General features: G+C 38.7%; 3 protein-coding genes and 2 long non-coding RNA genes across 7 annotated transcripts in view; 2 read left to right on the forward strand and 3 right to left on the reverse strand.

Moving 5' to 3' along the window:
• The window catches only part of LOC134813324 (zinc finger CCHC domain-containing protein 8-like), a 101634-nt gene that overhangs the window by 80775 nt on the left and 860 nt on the right, over positions 1-19999 (forward strand). Inside the window, exons 2-6 of the mRNA XM_063821019.1 lie at positions 17625-17720; positions 17994-18431; positions 18621-18794; positions 19338-19525; positions 19638-19883. Of these exons, the coding sequence (XP_063677089.1) occupies positions 17626-17720; positions 17994-18431; positions 18621-18794; positions 19338-19525; positions 19638-19883 (1141 nt within the window). The 5' untranslated portion in view covers position 17625. The remainder of the gene's footprint in view (positions 1-17624; positions 17721-17993; positions 18432-18620; positions 18795-19337; positions 19526-19637; positions 19884-19999) is intronic.
• Positions 2831-4911, reverse strand: LOC134812833 (uncharacterized). The gene is made up of 3 exons (XR_010159963.1): positions 4712-4911; positions 3739-3955; positions 2831-3631 (listed from the first exon to the last, which is right to left on the reverse strand). It is a non-coding gene; the product is annotated as an uncharacterized LOC134812833 (long non-coding RNA).
• On the reverse strand, positions 5606-6226 carry LOC134812459 (uncharacterized). Its single transcript, XM_063819891.1, has one exon. It carries the CDS (start codon positions 6224-6226, stop codon positions 5606-5608), a length of 621 nt encoding a protein of 206 aa, XP_063675961.1.
• On the reverse strand, positions 8739-11516 carry LOC134812834 (uncharacterized). Of its 3 annotated transcripts, none has more exons than XR_010159965.1 (5): positions 11321-11516; positions 11028-11101; positions 10079-10161; positions 8979-9122; positions 8739-8800 (listed from the first exon to the last, which is right to left on the reverse strand). It is a non-coding gene; the product is annotated as an uncharacterized LOC134812834 (long non-coding RNA). The 3 variants fall into 3 exon arrangements; XR_010159964.1 differs by having other exon boundaries at positions 8757-8819; positions 11321-11510; XR_010159966.1 differs by lacking the exon at positions 10079-10161 and having other exon boundaries at positions 8757-8819; positions 11321-11510.
• Positions 16286-17338, forward strand: LOC134813330 (thioredoxin domain-containing protein 17-like). The gene is made up of 3 exons (XM_063821025.1): positions 16286-16466; positions 16620-16780; positions 17002-17338. The coding sequence occupies exons 1-3, from the start codon at positions 16313-16315 to the stop codon at positions 17068-17070; spliced, it is 384 nt and encodes a 127-aa protein (XP_063677095.1). The 5' UTR covers positions 16286-16312; the 3' UTR covers positions 17071-17338.

Consider the following 19999-nt stretch of genomic DNA (forward strand, 5'->3'; position numbering starts at 1 on the left):
GCAATTGCCGACTCATGCACATCATATACTCAAAAACGTTCACTTTAGGAGTGATTAGTAAATAAGTTTAACTATACTGCATGATTTGTGAAAACTCCAACAATTTTTCATTGGCACCAATTTAGCCAAAATGTAATGACCAAAATTCAACTTTTAATTTATTCATTCCATAAAACCATATTGTTGCTTGACCGCTGACCAGTACCCCACTTTATAATTATAATTGACTTCACTGCCTCGACCAATATTGGTCTGTAATCGCTAGATTGAGATCTGTTTAATTTAGCTCATTAACCATTTAAATAGTAATACCGCAATGGTTTGGTTCGCATAGATTTTCCCATCGTATGATAATGTGTGTCATTCAAGTGGTTACTAGCTAGCTCTTTTGTTATTACAGCTGCCTCGAGATCTTATCTAGGGCACTAATGCATTAGTACTAGAACACTAGAACTGTAATTCTAGAACTTCAGATTAAGATTACTTGACTGAATGGCAGGGTTCGAGATTCGACTCTAAAACTCTCAGTTTAGGAGTGATTAGTAGATGCATGATGTGCGAAAACTCCAACTAGACAAGGATCATGCTTAATCAAAGTGTTCCTCGACTTGAACTTAAGTCTCGTAAGTCCAAACTGGAGTTTGGGCCACTGAATCGAATACAACCTGATATTAATTTTAGGATTTCGGGAAATTCATTCAGATTTTTATTCTTTGGTTTTTCAATTGTGCTACGAATCCGAGTTTGAGTTGATAACACCGAATTTCCTGTTTGACTCTCAAAGAGAGGAACCAAGGCGTAGGTTCCTCTTTTTGGCTCTGAGATCCAACTTTAACATCGGACTTCGGAGATCATTGCGTCGGAGATCATGTAAGTGTAACATCAGTACCGGAGATCATACTTTTTTGCTTGATATTGGACCTATAAATCTAATGATATATTCGAAACAGTACGGGATTTAACCAAGGTTAATTTAGATAAGATATACCAGCTTTCGGGGTCACAAGACCCCACGAAAGGCAGGCAGAGCATCCTAAATCCTCATGCTATCCTCACGTTGACCATCTAGGTCCATACCCAAGCCTCTCATTAAAAAACAGCTACTAGGCCCGATATCCGTCCCTTGTCCCGTAGTACTAGTGCCCCGTAAGTAAGAGATCGTTCAGATTTTGGTCATTTAGACCCCCTCCCCGCTCTAAAATCCACTTTACCCAAAGCTGGAGAAATTTCACATGTGAAACCTAAATAGCTAAATCAGCATCTCGAGACCTTCTATTATATAAACCCCGTGATTCTACTATAATCTTATAACTTATAAGGCATTGCATGCCGAAATTAAGATCCACCTCAACTGGTGATATGAACCTGGTATGTTACCTGAATGCCCTCAGTCAAATCTCGAACCCTGCTAATGCTATTCTGCCAAGTAACCTTAATATGAGGTTCTAGAATTACAGTTCTAATGTTCTTAGTTAGTGCCCATGCCCCAGATAAGATCTCGAGGCAGCTGTAATAACAGAAGAACTAGCCAGTCACCACTTGATTAAAAAACGACGGAATGACACGCATTATCATACAATGGGAAAATCTATGCGACAAAAAAAAGAATATGGGGTCATTCTGAAGTGAGAACCAAACCACTGCGGTATTATAGGAAATTAACTAAATTAAACTGCGGCCAACAGATCTCAATCCAGGGATTACAGATCAATATTGGTCGAGGCACTTAAAGTGGGGTACTGGTCAGCTGTCAAGCAACAATCTGGCCCGGATCCAGTGCCGATTTATTTTAGGTGCGGTATTCTTGGTACATATATCATGGTTTCATGGCATGAATATAAATAAAAAGTTTGAAGTTGAATTTTGGTCAACACATTTTATTTAAATTGGTGCCAAGGAAAAATTGTTGGGGTTGTCACAAATCATAAAATCATGTAGTAGTTATGACTCCTAAAGTGAGCGTTTTTGAGTATATGATGTACATGAGTCGGCAATTGCGAACAATTTGTTGTTAGCAACCGATCCTTTGACCTTAAGAAACCGTAATTTTGAAAAATTGCCCTTTCGTAAAACACAAATATGCTGCTGTCCTGGCCCATTAAGAGAGATGCCCAATAAAGTAGATTATTCTACAATTTTTGTGAGTGTTTCTGGACACAAAGTGAGTCATCTTACATCTTGTGACAAATGCTATGTTCCTCATGAGTCTTCTTTAAGACCTTTTTAGTTAACAGTCCAATAGCCCATTTGTGAATACTGTCATTGTTCGCTCGGCAAAAATTCGTTTTTCAGCCACATGTCCAAAAGTAAGCCTTTTAGGGTATATGACATATGTTGCTTCATAAGTTGTATATAAATGTGGCCATTATGTACATTTTAGTATATCAAAATAGTCTCTACGACCTTCCTAGGCGAAAATGCCAAAAATCATGGAAATTATGAACTGCGTCAAGCCAAAAACCGTTTTTCGGCCATATTTCCGAAACGAAGCATTTTAAGGTAAATGTTGCTTCATAAGTTGTATATAAATGTGGCTATTAGGCACATTTTGGTGTATCGGAATAGTCTTTAAAACCTTCCTGGGCTGAAATACAAAAATTCGAGTGACCGCGAAACCCTGAAAAGGGGTGTGGCCGAAAACGCCCTCATTGCATTTATTTCAAAAATGCAATGAAGTCCAAATGTTTTAAGAATTATCTAGAGAGGTGATAACCGTTGAGAAATCGCTTTTAACACGAAAAGCTAACGAGATAGCCTTTTAGAACAGTTGGGATCCGACTACACTGTAGAAATAGATAATCACAAGAGACATAATAAACGTATCATCACTATGCAAAGTTAATGTTAAAATGATACAATAGCCCTGCTTTAACAGATTAATCCACATAAACACTATATTTCTACAGTCCGATCAGTAAATCGAACATGTTTTTGAAGATAAATCTTCTGATAGAATTCGTTTCTACATTGAAAGATTTCTTTTCTAATCTCCTTTAAGAGTGCTGTCTTTGTTAAAGTGTTATCATCTCTATCCGCATCTATTGTTGCGGCTAAATTAGATACGATCCTGCTGTCGAAACAAACTCGTCTTACCGACATTGTCTTTCTGAAAACTGATGTGATCAGATTAAACATTGCTGGAGTTTGCAGCGTTCTCAGATAAATTAGACGTCACATAGTCATTGTACTTAAGCTTCAGGTCAGACACGAGGTACAGTTCTGGTAAAACATTCTCCTGCTCCAGTTAAAAGGCCCGTATCAATACCTGCACTCATTAATGCAGCATTGGTGTTGTCGTGCGTGGACACGTGTCTTTCCATTTTAAAACCTGCCTTAGAGACAGGTTTTAAACTTACAGCTTCAGATAATTTACCCTTCAATTGTTTCACCCTCGAGTTGCTGTACCTCAAACGACATGTTTTGTGATATCTACCTAGCTTGCTATAGAGATATTTTCCGAGACTCTCAGGGTTAAGAACAGGGCACTTGTTCATGTGCGAATCAGGATTAACATCGATGTTGCACAGATCCTGACGATTTCTGTAGATGTCCACAGATAGTATGTTGCGAAATCGACGAAGAAACTATTATCTTTTCTTTGAATCAGACTATCCTTTTTCGTTTCTAACGTCTAGGGAAATTCGTATTGTTAAAGAAGAATAACCTCTCATACTCTTAAAATTAAATCGAGATAATATGTATAATAATTATATTTGCGAGCAAAAGTTTCACACAAACCTGTTCAACCTGGCATATGAAACACAAGTCTCAGTCCATTTCAAACAAATCAACATCTGGTCCACTTGATTTGGAACTAAATGAAGAAAGTCTCCACATTTTCTTAGTTCTATTCGAGGAGGGTGACAGAGGCGGGACTTTTTCCACTTGGATGGCAATAGCTTCTTCAATCTTCATCACAAGAGGATTCGTCAATTTCAGAAACAGCACTGTACACCTGCAAATATATTATTACTTCCCACATTTATATCAACAGTATCATATCACATAAGTTTGAGATCGTACAAGTGTTATATCATTTTAAAAGTTTGCAAATCCGATAGAAATGGATTAAAAATTACTACTGATCGCTGTCTATTTACCTTTGAATAATAATGTTTTTCAGGAGGTGACCGGGACATGATTTCAGGCCTGACCGGGACCGGGATACAAAATGTGACTTGACCGGGACCGGGACCGGGACTGGGATAGCTCAAAATTGAGATTATCAATTTACCGGGACCGGGACCGGGATGAAAAATGTGACTTGACCGGGACCGGGATAGCTCAAAATTGCCAATCCCGGTACCGGGATTCCCGGTACCGGGAATTCCGGTCGATTACTGGTTAATTCATGATCATAATTTATTACTCAAACTTGTTAAGCAATTTTAAACATTGTTGTATTCGGCTCAGAGGATGTTTAAAGATGAAATTCACAATGAATGAAAGGAAAAACTTAAAATCACAGTGAATGAAATTATGTAAAAGATCCCGGTCAAAATCCCGGCAAATTTGAGTGATTGACCGAGACCAGGACCGGGACCAAGAATCCCGAATTAACCGGGACCGGGACTGGGACCGGGATCATAAATAAATAAATCAGCATTTGACCGGGACCGGGATAGCTCAAAATTGCCAATCCCGGTACCGGGAATCCCGGTCACCTCCTGATGTTTTTAAATGTTAGTAAAACAGGAGGAAACCACTCAACCTGTTATAGTTGTCTTTTACATAGTTAAGACACTGAATACACAAAAAAAGAGGTTTGCTTTGGTGAGCACAACCCAGGATTGATCTTCTGCAGCAGGGCGAGGAATTCTCTAGACTGTTTTGTAATTCGTTCACTTTCAGAGCGGAAGAAAACTGTGTCATTAAAATCTTTTATTTCTATTCGGGTACAGATACAGCACTCTGAAAATTGATGAATGGTCACATTTTTGTATACCCTACGGCAAAGTCTTATGTATGTGGTAAAAGAATGATATTCTTTAAATATATAATAACATCTATAAACAAAAGAGCACCTAAAGAGGCTCAGCAAAGTGCTGGCCTATTTACGCTTACGAAGACTCATTCGTTCAATATGTCTCAAAGTAAATGAACTCCTCCATCCTACTCTATCTCTTGCTAAGTTCACTAAGTTGGTAAAATCATCTTCATTTTTCAAATAAATTTGTCTCTTAAATAGGTCCTTTTTCACAATAATATCATACAAATTAGTCCTGTGTATACCCACTCGTCCCTTTAGTGTTTGACATCCTAGTGAAGCAAATAACAGAGACTGGTAGGCAGGCGTGTCGTTGTCACTGCGTAGAACATGACCTAGCATTGTCCACCGTGCCTTTTCCACTCTCTCGGAAAGGGGCCTGGTCTGGGTACGAGCGTAGAGGGCCTTGTTAGATGATGAGCTAGGCCAATAGATGTGTAGGATGCGCTTGAGGTGCTTCCTCTGAACAACATCTACAGACTCTAGAACATGCTGAGGTACGGCCCAGCAGCAGCAGTTGTACAGGAGTACTGATACTACTAGTGAGTCGTAGAGTTTGATCTTTCTCTTCTCAGTTATCTGACTCCTCTCTGATCCCTGGCACCACAGCTTGTCAAATTACCAGAAGGCGGTGTTAGCTTTATTCATTCTATTAGTAACATCCTGCTCTGATCGAAGCTTAGTACCAAGAAGCGTCTCGTTTCTCCACTCCTCTTTTCCTCTTAGTTCATTATCCCACTCGTCACATGCACCAACTTCTTCTAAATACACTCTGGTAAACTTTGTCTTTGTGTCATTGACAAAGAGACTCCATTCACTGAGAATATTCTTGGAGATCTGAAAGATATCCTGTAACTCCTCCATATCTTCACCAATCTCCTCTACATCGTCTGAATAGCCGGACTCAAGAGGCATGTGGTTATCAGCTATCGGAGGGTTGGGGGTTGAGGAGAGGACTGCTCTTATGTGCACTACAGCTCCAGCTAGATTGAGGGTAAACAATTTACCAGCTGTGCTGTCTCCTTGGGAGGCTCCTATGTTGAAAGAGAACATCTCTGAGTCAGTAGAACACACTCTGACTACTAGAGTGGTGTTAGCCATGAGGTATTGTACAAGCCTCAGGTCGTCTCTGGAGCATCCTGCAGCTTCTAGTAGTCTGATTGTTGTACCTCTGCGGATGGTATTGAAGGCAGCTGACATGTCAATACTCACTTTGTTCCATTCAAACTCCTTCTTCATTACTACAGATATGAGCATGCTCTGTGCCCAAACTAGGTCGGCACAGCTCCTGCCAGCTTTGTAGGCAGCTTGGAACGGTCCGGTGAAGTTTTTTATTAAAGCCTAAACTTAACTTCTACCAATTCAAAATTGTTTACGTCGGTCTCCCCTCCTTGAGCCACTTTTCGCATAGCTATTGAGTATAAATCACTCTAGCACAAGCGATTTCAAACCCCCTCCCCTAGGCTGGATTAGGTTATTATATGTGAACTGTGCTCTAGTGCATGACTGACTTTACATAATGCAGAGCATGCAAAGTTTTGATGTTTCATAAACTTATGAATAAAGTTTTAAAATCGTGACATAAAAAGCAGTGGTCGCCCGGTGCCCCCTGGCCAAAATCACAACCCCCAGCCAAAAATTGGCAATTCTCCGGGGGTAAACCCTGGCCCCGGCCAATTCTCAGTGGTCAGCCCCGGCCCCGGCTATATTGGGGCTCCCCGGCCCCGGTCAGAATCCTGCCCCCGGTCGACCACTGATAAAGGGGGGGGTGCCACTGTCCATTTTATCCCTGCACAAAAAAAACTGAAAAAAGACAAAGACAAAAGGGACAAAATGGACAAGAGGGACAAAATGGACAAAAAAAGATAATAGGGACAAAAAAGACAAAAAAGACAAAAAATGCGGGGACAAAATGGACAAAATGGACAAAAAGGACAGAGACAAACGAGTTGACGAATGTTACTCGTCTAAATTTCTTGTCATACGTTGTATGACCCGCCGCGCACGAAGTGCGCGGCTCCCCCTGTATCGTCAGAACGATAAAGTGTAACGACCGTGGGGGTCGCAACGTGATACAATAAATTTCTTCGAAGTAGCGCGCGCCGATTTCTTCTCGAAACGGCAAGTGCTACGGAGTAGCGCGCGCCGGGCCAGACCATTAACAATGGTCAACAAACGAGACAAATTGACATAACAGGGACAAAATGGACAGTAAAGAGAAGTCGCTGATTTCCGATAGGGTACAGGGTGTCGATTCTTTTTGCTTCTTGTGTCTGAGGAAGCGTTCCTTCTTGTTCCACAGTTGTTTACATTTAGCTTCTTTTGTCGTACTCAAAAAGTTTCGCGGTTGCGAATGCCGGCCCATCGAGGAAAATCTTTCTACTTGGTTTTTTAACCATTATAAAGTATGATTAGTCGGATATAGTACTGAGTTCAAACAGTTCCCGAAACGAAAAAGCAAACGTTTGATTTTTGTTTCGGCGACTAAATCGTCGATGGGCCGGCAAATATTTGTTGTCGAATAGTGTTGAATACTCATATTAACATGATTATTGATTTAATTTAGGAACTGTATATAAATATGTTTGACCAAGTTTAATTGTTAATGAGAATGCACCCCAGCACTGGGCGCGCGCGGCAGCTTTGATGTTAGCGGCTACAAGCTATTGTAGTCATTGGAAGTCAGTGGATTCTTTCTACCTAATTTTACCTCATCCCATTAAGGAACGCGCGCTGGGTAAAAAGAAATCTAGCCAGAGTGGAAGTCGGCGCCCACATTAAATTTTTGGAGAAAATCGCTCGCCAAAATTTTTTGGACCAGGACGATGTCCTAGCCTGGCAGCTCATTGCGCGGCGCGTCGGAACGAGCTTCGTTGTTCGTCGACGTGCGACGAGCAACGAGAAAAATTGCGTGGCGCGTCGGGTGGCACATCTTAATGGGTGATACGCGTATAAATTTCGATCGCTGACAGCGAGCAGCACAGCTGCGAGTGGTGTCAGCTAGTAGGATTTCATCCTACAATGTACAAGGCACATTGCGTTCACCTAGCTAACCAAGTGCTTTCGCGCCGCTGCGGGCGCGCTTGTTCCACAAGTCATTTCCGCCTCCGTCGGTCGCGCGCTACTACAAGCGAGAGGGATATAGTTAAAGCAACACATCGCGCCACAAGCCAAATATTTATCAACATCTTGACTAGCTACGCGATCCTTTTCCGCATGCGCTCGCGCTTTGCTCAAGTTGCGCTTTGCTCAAGTTGCGCTCGCGTTAACTGCGTTAACGACCGAAATTTTCCCAATATGCAATAATTATTTTGCTTCTAAAATTCTCTGATAATTAATAATATATCGTAACATGTAATTGTAAGATAAAAAACCTCGCGCGCGCGGCGCTTACATCTGCACCTGAGAATCTCTGAGCAATGTGTGGCTGTCTGCGCGGCGGGCTGTGTATTGAGTATATAGCTGAATTTAGATTTATATTTATTTATAAATGTATAATAATATTAAATATGTATTGGTTGTTTTGTGGTAAATAAAAATTTTGTTTTACTAAATTTTGTTTTACTCTACATTTGAGCTTGTTTAATTTTTTGTCTCATTTGTCCAAAATTTTTGTCCCTTTTGTCCCTTTTGTCCCTACATTGTCCATTTTGTCCAGAAAACACTGTCCTTCACAAAAAAATGTAAAAAAAGACAAAGACAAAATGGACAAAATGGACAGTAATACCCCCCCGATAAAAAGTTAACTCACTGAATTTGTCCAAAAGCGAGAGAAAGTACTGAGAAAGCACTTATACGTCACCACCAGAGGGCCTAGAGAGGTTATCTTTGTCTGAACATGATAGATATAACGTCCAAATTCTAAAGTTCCACCAAAATTGAGTCACATTAAACTTGGTTACGGTAACACAACAATTTTAGTTCTTCATTATGGTAGGTGATTTGACATAATAAATGAAGTGTAGACTAAATTATTATTTATGATAATTACCTGTCGGAGGGATTTAAGTGTTCCTTTGAACAGTCCTTTTCTGGAAGGTTGAGAGCTTTCCATACATCCAGAGAGCCAAATTGGATTTGTCCTTCTTTCGGGCATATGCAATCTTTGATATGATGCCTTGTACATTTTGAAATCCTGCAGTTATCATTATTCAATACTTATAGAGCCTTAGATAAGGGGTTAGGGGTCGTTCACATAATATTGTGTAATTGCAATATAGTAAGGTTACTGTACATTTCCAACCCTTTGTCATGTATATCACAACAGATGATGTTAAAAGCATAATAATATTATGAATCTACAGTTTTACAGTTTTTTTTACGTGTTGATAATCTAGCTCATATCTCTATCTTATCGCTACATTACAACTGCCATTTTGCTGGTACTGTGTTTTTACTTTATACAAGTACAAGTAATCGATGGAGGAAATGGATACTCTTCAAAGATTGTCAGTTTATTCTACCTAGCTACATTACTGAAGAGTATGAGGTCTATAACGGTTGGATCACTGAACTCGCGGAAGCTACGAACTGTGACAATAAATCTGAGTTTTCAGTTGAAACGTTCAAAAAGCCAGTGAAGTCAGTTTCAGTAAAACATTTATAATTTGTATTCTGCGTATCAGACTACCGATAATCATGTAAGTACGTTTCTGGATAACAAGAAAGATATGGAGGAGTTGAAGAGCGATCTTATCCGATCGCAAAGTACTGTTATCAAGCTGCAGGCTGAATTTCTGGAAACTAAATCGAAGCAGTTGGAATCCATGCACTCCACCGTCAAGACCGCCGTTCAAGACACTGTCCAAGCTGAGATGAAGTCATACAGTCAAGCTGTGACTAAAAATGCACCTGTGCTTGCAGAAGAGAATTTAAAAAAGGTTGTACAGGATGGTGTATCGGAAGAGGATCGCAGTAGGAATGTGCTCATCTTTGGTTTGAAGGAGACTGATGAAGAGGAACTGTGCAATAAAGTTACCGTGATTTTTCAGCAGATTGAAGAAAAACCACGTTTTGAAGCTATCTGGGTTGGGAGAAAATCAGCCAACAAGACTAGACCAGTCAAAGTTTCGCTAGATAATTCTAACTTACCGTTCATCAGATATTAGTAAATGCCAAAAAGCTGAGACTGTGTGAAGATCATAAGACTGTTTTCATCTCTCCAGATCGATCACCTGAAGATCGAGTTATCCATCAGCAGTTGGTCTTGGAAATAAAACAGATAGCCAAAGCAGGCATGGCTCCACCGTGTAGGTTCGGGTGGGTGCGCACCCACCCAAAGGGTGTTGCACCCACCCAAACGATTTGAAAATGTTCACACAAAAATTGTCAAATTTTGTATTTAAAACTAAGGGTCAATTGACTTCTGTAATCAATTGAGACTGTTTTGGAGATATTAAAATATGTTTAGGAGAGTAAAATTCCAAAATTTTCCAGGGGGCTTCCCCCCCCCCCCCCCCCCACCCAAAGATTTTGAGCTGGAGCCATGCCGGAGCCAAAGAAGACACAAAAAAACATTATTATATCAGAAGTGGTAATATTTGTAGTGAGGACAAGATGTTAGAGAGTGATACATAATAATGAGTGATATACGTCCATAAGTTTTTAATTTTGATTGTTGATATAAGCGTGATAAAAATAATTTATTTCATTTGTATTGGACGGGACATACACAAAGATGCTACGTATGGTGCTGGGTATCTCATGGAAGGACAAGGTCAGCAATATAACTTTGTATGGTAGTCTACCAAGGCTGTCAAACAAGTTACGAAGCAGGAGACTAAAAATGGCGGGACACTGCATCAGACATCCTGAGCTACTTGCCAGTGATTTAGTCTTATGGAAACCTATGCATTGTAGAGCACAGCAAGGCCGACCAAGACAAAGCTACTTGTCTATGTTACTGAAGGAAATTGGGACAAACTCAAAAGAGGAACTGTGAACTCTGATGCGGGACAGGGATATATGGAGGGGGTTATCTGGCGTAGATCGGACTTAGTTCCGACAAAGTAGTAGTTTTTCATTTCATTTCATTAATAACCTGCATAGTTGAAAAGTTGATTGATGTAGTTTCGATAAACAGGCGTCGTTCAACTCCACTCATTTCGTTTCAAGCTGGAATGTAGTATTGTTTAGTGTAGGTTTGTTCATGTACCTCTCATCATCAAAAGGTTTCAACTTATACAGCATCGATAACATCATCTAACAAAGCTTTTTGAACAGCTTAAGATTCAGTTAAAATTACATTATTCAGATACATTTTGTGAAATGAAACATTGTCAGCCTGTATTTAATTAATTATAATAATTATGGTAACTTAGCTAAAAATCAAACCATTTGAGTTTTCATTGTTATCAAAATAATGTCGATCTAAATTCGTCTTAATCTGCATGGCTGTGAGCGGATCGAAGTCTTTTAACAAACCACACAAGCTTCTTTCATCAAGAAGATTCTTGAAGTGATTCGCATGTACACAGAGTCTTAGCTGTCTTAGCTAGTTCTGGGTCCATAAACATGTCACCTTCTTTCTAATGGTGATTGTCAAGTTTGTTCAGCAACATAATTCAGAATTGCAGAAATTATTTGAATCTACTACAGATGAAATGGCTTAAATAACAAGCAATAGATGTAACTAAACAATACATATTGTAGTTTGACTACTTCTTTGAAACAATCAAAGAATGGGGGAGCTAAGGGAATGATTGCTCAAAACGAATGATATCTTCATGAATTCAATGCAGCATCTATACATTTATTCGAAATTAGTGATGGAGGAGGGGGTTTAAGTCAGGCATTCCTGACATTTACTCTACTACTATTTATAAATTAAAAATCATGTTAAGAAGATAGCAGCAACTAATCTATATTATTTATTTAATTGTTGTTTTCTTGAAATTGTTGTTTTCTTTTTACAGTGCTCTATTTTATGTGTACTGAAGAGTGCCTTTACAATATTCCACTTTGTGGTGTAGATTTCCTCCATATCCAACAGGCAACACTGATTGAGTGATGGATGAGGGGGTTTAAGTCAGGTGTTCCTGACATGTATTCAAAATTGCATTGAGAAGATAACAGTAACTAATCTATATTATTTACAGTGCTCTATTTATGTACTGAAGGGTACCTTTACAATACTTCAGTTTGTGGTAGGGTTCCTCCACATCCAACAGGTAACACGGAATGAGTGATGGATGAGGGGGTTTAAGTCAGGCATTCCTGTCAAAAGATCTATAATTAATCTTGTAAGGGTACCATACAGTAGACATTTTATTGTTGATTGTGAACCAAAAGTTAATTCATACCCACAATCGATAAATTATAAATCCAAATAGTCATATAAGCAATGCAATACTAAATTGGTGAAATTGTATTGACAAAAGGTAATCAGCCAAGTGTAGTAAAGGTACCTCAACAATATAACATTGAAGTATTAGAAATGGCACTCTACTATTATAAAACACTTTACTGTGCTGTTTTAAACAATATTATATGAAATTAAGGCATGAACTTCAGAAAAGGACAAAACACTACCGGTACAAAAACTTAAATGAGTTTCAGGGAAGGGTTACTAAAATTTTACGGTAGCGCTCGATTTTATTCAAAAAATTTCAAAGTGCTCAGCACCACGAAAAATATAATTTTTTCTTCCGCTTTCAAAACTTGTTTTTACGCTGAAAAACTATCAAATAGTATTATTGGACAGTATTAAAACACTTTGTGAGCAAAAATATTTCATTGTGGGTGTGTAAAGAGCCGAAAAAATTTAGCGCGCGAAAAAACATTTTTTTTGGGAGGTTTTTTAAAATTTTGACCAGGTAAACTCTTGTGTATGCCTATTATATTGGTATTAACTAGTGCGGCAAATAAAAATGTACAAGAACCCAAAATATCTAAGCTTTTCGATTCAATTAACCTGTCGAAATTTCTAAAAAACCTCAAAAAATGGCCATTTTTGGGGCCAAAAATCGATTTTTTCAAAATAAAACCAGGTAACCCCCATTTTAAACACTTCTAACCACTTTTAATCGATTCTACGGTCAAAAATACGTCTTTTAAGATGGGTCTGGTGATTTTAGTGTATCTAGCAGACAAAGCCCGTAAGAGCCTCTACTATGGGATCCAGTAAAATGAAAATTTAGCAAAGTTTTCAAAAAAAAGGGGAGTCCTCATTCGGCACTATCGGCGAATGAAGTCATGCCGGTAATCAACTTGCATGGTTTTCTTGTAATATAAGGTGCTAACTGATGCCTTCTTAGAATACTTATCAACCTTGTACTCTATGTATCAATGAAAAATAAATTATTTTCAGTCAGGTCATATGTAAAACATTATAAACGCACTCTGAAGAGTTTTGTGCTAGATGACAGTACTGAGATTGCTCGCATCGTGTGAAATGGCTGCCTTGCTGTACGTTTTAGTGATCTCTGATTGTACGGAGTAAAAGCTCCTCTGTAAAATCTTTATTTAAAGGACCAGTTAACTGAAAAATTTGTAGTCTCCAATTTGGCTAAGATTTAAATCAGCTGTGACAAACTGGTAAAGAATCGTATCGCCGAAAGAACCAACTCTCTAGCGTACGTGTAACGCGTGTTATTGCAATAATAAGCTGTGGCCTCGTGACGTCACGAAGTCCCTCAGTGCGCGCTGGCATAGCGTAATACGTTGCAAATGTTTATCGTTGTCATTAAAACACGTGTAACTCACTCAAATTTTAGAATTATGACTATTACCCTAGTTCTCCAAAATCCTTATAGTTTTGGCTATCATCCTAACTAAAGGAATAGCTGATTAGATGTACAGTGCTCACGTCATGATTTTAAACAGTGATATAGGTTCTTGAACAGTGGCGGGTGAATGTACGGTTAGTAAGTTTCTGATATTACAACTTATGTCATGTGATAATTTTGGATTGTTTTCATTGCTTAATTACACAAGCAGGGAGACTGTACCGATTATTTTTCCCCAGTCCATGAAACTCTAACGAATTTAGAAAGGATCTAGATAAGTAGGAGTTTGTTCAATTCCGAGAGCAATTATATTTATAGCATAGCGAAATTTCTAACTTTAAATCGTATGTGTCAGCCAGTACAGGAGACAAGAAGTCTGGCTACTTTACGGCCGTTCCTCTGGGACCATTAGTAGAAGTAGCTTCTATCAGAACAGTGCCGTGGGAACAGAATTCCCGCCAAAATACCCGGTCTACCAAATAGTAATAGTGATGGGAGTGTACGATGTGCGATGTGTTTTGAATTAGACTTACGGCTTACCTAGTTGTTATCCTAATTGCCTTATCATCGGTACATAACATAAATAAACTACTGGTAAGTTTAAATACCAAGTGCAAACGTGTTCAGTCAATCGACCTACTGAACAACTATAGAATTTCCAAGACCCTATTATTCTTTGGCCACATATTACGGCACGATCGATTGTTAGATGGTTAAACGACCAACGTTAATCTATACAATTCTAAAACTATGAGCTAGCACTTTAATCTAAAAATACACTTTTTATATTACTCCTGATTTTTACATTTCACGTAAAACATTGTCGCCACAGGTTTATCATGGACACTAACAGCTTAATTTGAGATAAATGACTTATGAGTTTCTCTAAAGTTAACTCTAAAGTTGTGTAGTCCAGTCATTTATGGACATTTATGGAAATGAACCTGCAAATGTTCAGATACTCACGAAACTTTGCACAGACCTTCCCGAAGGTATGAATAAACGATTTTCGTTTGGAGACATTTTTTTGACAGTGGAGAAAACCCAGGAGGGCCACGCCCATATTGACCCAATAACGTAATCGACCCCTTGTTTCTGAAGGTCGTAGAGACTTCAAAATAGGCTTAAACGAAGCCGCATATGCATGTTTATATAGGAGTTATTGAGCAACACATGGCCTAAAATCCTTACTTTTCGAGAAATTCGCCAAAAACCATTTTGGGCGTGGTGCTGAGCCCATTTTTCGATAGGATCGTGATAGAGTCTTTAGACAGGGTGCAAAAGAACCGGAATTAGCATATTAATATATGACTTACGAACAAACATATGCCTTAAAGTGCTTACTTTTTCAGTTATTGGCGAAAAACTGATTTTCGGTTCCAGAAATCATGCAAAACTATGGGTATCTGGTAAATTGGGCTATGAAGGCCCTAAAGGTTTTTGAATGTGTGCAAATTGTGCAGAATAGCCATGTTTATATACAACTTATGAAGCAACATGTACCCTAAATTACTTACTTTTCGAGTTATTCTGGGAAAAACATTGTATTATGTCCATTTTCTACCTGTAAAATACAGTCTCACGAGCTCTTCTGCGCGCGCAAGGGACTTCGTGACGTCATCGCCAAAATAATACAAACGCTATTTACACGCGTTAGAGAGCAGTTAGAGATTTAGGAATTTCGACTCGTTGCTTAGTTTGCTATTTGTCACAATCTGTCAAAATATGAGGATAACTTTTTTTTCAGTTAACTGGTCCTTTAACCGAACCGTTATCATCGTCTTCTTTTGAGCTTCACTAACCTTGTTTTGATTATCAATAAGCTTGTCCTGCGGACTGATCACTTCCGACTGATATGCACTAATATCTTCTCGCATATTTCTGTCTAACACAACTTGTCTCTCCATCCACTGTAAGGAATGCACGAGTTGTTTAGCAAGCACATCCTTATTGCCATCATATCTTCCAGTTGTACATTTTTTACTTTATAAGCTTACTAAAAGCTTACACTGTTTGATCATTTCATTGATAAACGTCTGCCCATCCTCCTCCACCACTGGAAAGTTGTACCGTTCCAAAAGTAAAGTAAAATAAATTACAAAAATTGAGATGTAAAATGTTTGTACATTGCTTGTGTTTTGAAACAAATTGCATCCTACGCCGCACTAGTCAAAGCATGATAAAATTTCAAGACAGTGCAGGGCTCTGACTTGAAAGTCAAATATTAAAAAGTTAGTTTTGGGCACATAAGTTTTCGGAGTTCTTCCGTTGTTACAGATCAAATAACACCATGCTAAAAACCCTCTGAAAACAGAGAAAAGTGTCTATCCCATTATATGATTGACATTAAATTCCTTGTTTGCGATTACAATACAATGATAGGTGCTCAGGACGTAGCATTTAATAAGAATACTTTCCTGAGAATGTCTGTCCTGCCATTCAGCAAAATAAAGTAAAGTAAGATATTGGTTCATTTTAAGCATCAAAACTCTTGCTCTGTGAGGAAGAAATGTGTAATGTAAATTATATATGGGTTACAAACTGTAATCACATCAATTATGATTTTTAAAGTATTTATAACCATTAACCAGTTGCAGTTATGGCCAATGTGGTGAAACATGTCAAAGTGTCCGGGTTTACTGAGTACTTGAGAGCAGTACAGCAGTATAAAGATTCCTCCCTGCACCTTCTTACACTGTTTACAGGCTCTGTAGACAGCGAAGGTAAAAGCTGGTGTCCTGACTGCAATGTAGGTTAGTATCTTAAATTCCATTCTTCTTTTTAAGGTTTTACTTGATCAACAAAAGTTCAGAATGAGTAAAGAAGAATCCAAATCATTGTGCATTAAATCATAAATATGTTTGCATTTAATGGATTAATCCACATCAAACAGGTTGTATTTACAGCTGATCCGGTTATAGAAGAGGCTCTAAACAGTGCTCCAGAGTGTACCTGTATCATCACAGTACAGATCGACAGAACCACCTGGAAGGACAGGAACAATAGTTTCAGGAAATCAGAGGACCTCAAACTCACCTCTGTCCCCACTCTCATTAAAGTCGGCACAGTACGTTTCCTCTGTGTTTTCATTTAATTTTGTCATGTCTGCTTTACAATAATAACAAACTCAAAATAGTGCTATACAAATTTGTTTTGGGAGCTGGAAGGCTGGTTTGCAACTGATTGCTGCTGTGAGCTACTCGTCAGAATGCGTTTCATCATTGGCCAAAACATTTGGTCAAGTTCAATTCTTCTTCAAGTTTCACAATACAATTCAATATATCACAGGACAAGCGCTTAGTGGAGAGTCAATGTGCAAAGTTGTCCCTGGTACAGATGCTGCTTGAAGACGACTAAATATTTCTCATCTTGACAAGCCGTCTATGAGGAGCAGACATTTTTAATTTGTGTTTTCTAATTTCTTAATAATTGTATCCAGTCTTATGATTGAAATATTTTGTACTTATTTTGTTTATTCACAGCTTCCTGTCATACACATGATTTGGCTGGTTCAAACGTTATCTGGTTTGATTCTTTTTAATTAAGTTATCAATAATGATATCCTTGTACATTAACTCTAATCATGACCTGCATTGTTTGTTTTTCATTTTACATTATACACTCATTATGTAGTGATACTTTTAAAATAAATTAAAATTCGTTGTAGGTATTTAAACTCTTACTTAGATCATGCATCGAAATTAGTGTCACATTTCATTGGTAGTTTTTCAGTGGAGGGCAGCCGCCAGCCATATGCATACATAGCTTACTTCACCCCCTGTTTAAGTCAGGAAAATCTGTATCCTACACTTAAACCTAACAAATTATCATGTGTAACCTTTTCCAGTTTTTACTTCTCCTAATTCCTGTCTTTAAGAATATCAACCTGTTTTCACTGTATCTGCGTTCAGAATGTCAGATGTGTTCGGGAGTGTGGATCTGTTCTCTGCTTTTAGTGGCGGAGACCCAGAGCAGGAGTCTGGCACGTACGATGAAAACACCAATGGGTAAATACTATTTTTGTACATTGTACATGAAGTACATTGTACATACTATTTAAGTACATTGTACATACTATGTAAGTACATTGTACATGAAGATGTAATTACTCGCTCGAATATTTAGCTTCTATGTCTTTGCTAAAATATTCAGCCTTCTGATCATGGAAAATATATCACGATTTTCATCAATTGGTTATTCAATGACAGTATGTAATAATCAATGTAGTCGATCCCTTAATTTTTGAATGCACAGACATTTTACGATACTCTTTTCTTCAGTATGGACACGGAGGAATTAGTAAATGCCAAAGAAATGGCAGATCTGCGAGCAGAAAATCTGCGTCTAAAATCCCGGATCAGGCTACACGAGCGGTTCGGTCACCTCTTCCCCTCTCAAACACCCCTAGCAGAAGTAGACTACTTCAAATCTCCTCTCTCCACAGAATGCCAGTCCAGAATAGAATCAGAACTTTACACCATTCTCTCTGAAAACAGAGACACAACCGAGGAAAACGGTCCTGAAAATCAGTACGACTCGTACGGTCACGTGTTATATTTACCGTACTATATCATAGACTCAGTAGGTAAGTTCTGGGATAAAACCCCCGTACAGTACGGAGACAACACTCCCCTCTTTACTTCCGTGTTCAGTGTGGCTCTGGATGATGGCGAGGATAAGCTGGACATGTTCGGAGCTAAACTTCCTAAACAGAACATGTGAGTGGTTACCTGATATCACACGTATATCACACGTATCAGTGTTAGAAGTTGTAATATCGTTGTTTAGATATAAGTAGTGCATTGTACAGTCGTTTGTTTGTATATTATAGCAATCTACTGATTTCCATGAATGACATTTTATGTAATATTCTACTTTCTATTTGACTTGATAAACTTCTAATTCAGGGCGAACGGTCCAACTTGTTTCAACTGTGACGGACCACACAGACTGTCAGACTGTAAACTACCCCACGATAAGAAGAAGATTCAGGAGGGTCTGAAACAGTTTAAAGAGTCGCGTGGGGGTCCAAATCATAACGACAGATACCATGTCAGAGTTGTTAAGGAGATTGAAGCAAGGTTAGTTAGATAGACGTGATTATTTGGCTGCATTTCTCTTATAAGTCTGTCCCATTTTCTGTTTTTGAAGATTAACCAATTAGTCAGTCAATTATAGATGGCATATGACACGATTGAGGTGCTGGAAGTTTGATTTCGGTCGGAGGAAGCTCACTGCAGAAAGCTTAACAAAACGAAAATTCATATTTTAAAATTTCTATCCCATTTTCAAATATGATAATTTCTGAACACAGATTTGACAGATTGGATGAAATTTTTGCCCAGAGACCAATAAGTTAGTTAATTGTGATGTTATGAAACCAAATTGAGGTACCATGGAAGTCAGAATTCCGAAGAAAATAGAAAAATCACATTGTCATTCTCTGTAGGCATAACTAAATCATACAGTTCTCTGTTTTAACATGCATCTGTAATAAAAACTGTATTTGAAGAATATTATTTGTTAAGAACTGGTTACTAGAGACTTCAGTAAGAACGAAAAAATCCAGCCAACATCTACTTCCAAAGAATCGTTACTATTCTTTGAACTTGTCCCGGTTTCAGGTTCAAAGAGTTCCAGCCAGGTAAAGTATCGGACAGTTTGCGACTAGCACTGGGGTTAGAAAACCACGAGTTAGCTCCCCACATTTACCGAATGAGAAACTTTGGTTACCCACCCGGCTATTCTCTAGATCCCCCGCTATCTACCTCAGAGGGAATGCAGTTCTACGCAAAACCTACTACTAGTATAAGTAAGTCATGCTTTAATCACGGGAAGGCCCTTTTTTAAGCATCAGTAAATTGCAATGTTATATAAACAACAGACTAAACAATGCACTACATCACCTCCCGTACAATCTGCAGCACAAGAAGATGGTGAAATAGCAGAAGCTCCCCTCCCTGCTGTTGTTGAGTACCCCGGCTACACCACAGCCCCCGCCTCTGATGTAATAGACAAACACCAGCCCCGGAACCCTGTGTACAGTAACGCTACCCCCACCCTGAGTGACAAGCGCAAGCCACGTGCAGACCAGACTAACAAGCGGAGGAAGATGGACCACACGTTAGGAGGCAAGGATGAGGATGATATGGAGGTGGACGATGATAAAGGTTAGGGAAATGTTATACTTCGTGTTCAGAATGTAGGTTTAGATTCAGTAATTCTAGGGGGTGTTTTACTGACCATAGCATTCTATTGACTTGATACAGGAGAATAACATCTGTGA

The sequence above is a fragment of the Bolinopsis microptera genome, chromosome 3, assembly GCF_026151205.1.
Source record: "Bolinopsis microptera isolate Bmic1 chromosome 3, MBARI_Bmic_1.0, whole genome shotgun sequence".
Taxonomy (NCBI): Eukaryota; Metazoa; Ctenophora; class Tentaculata; order Lobata; family Bolinopsidae; genus Bolinopsis; species Bolinopsis microptera.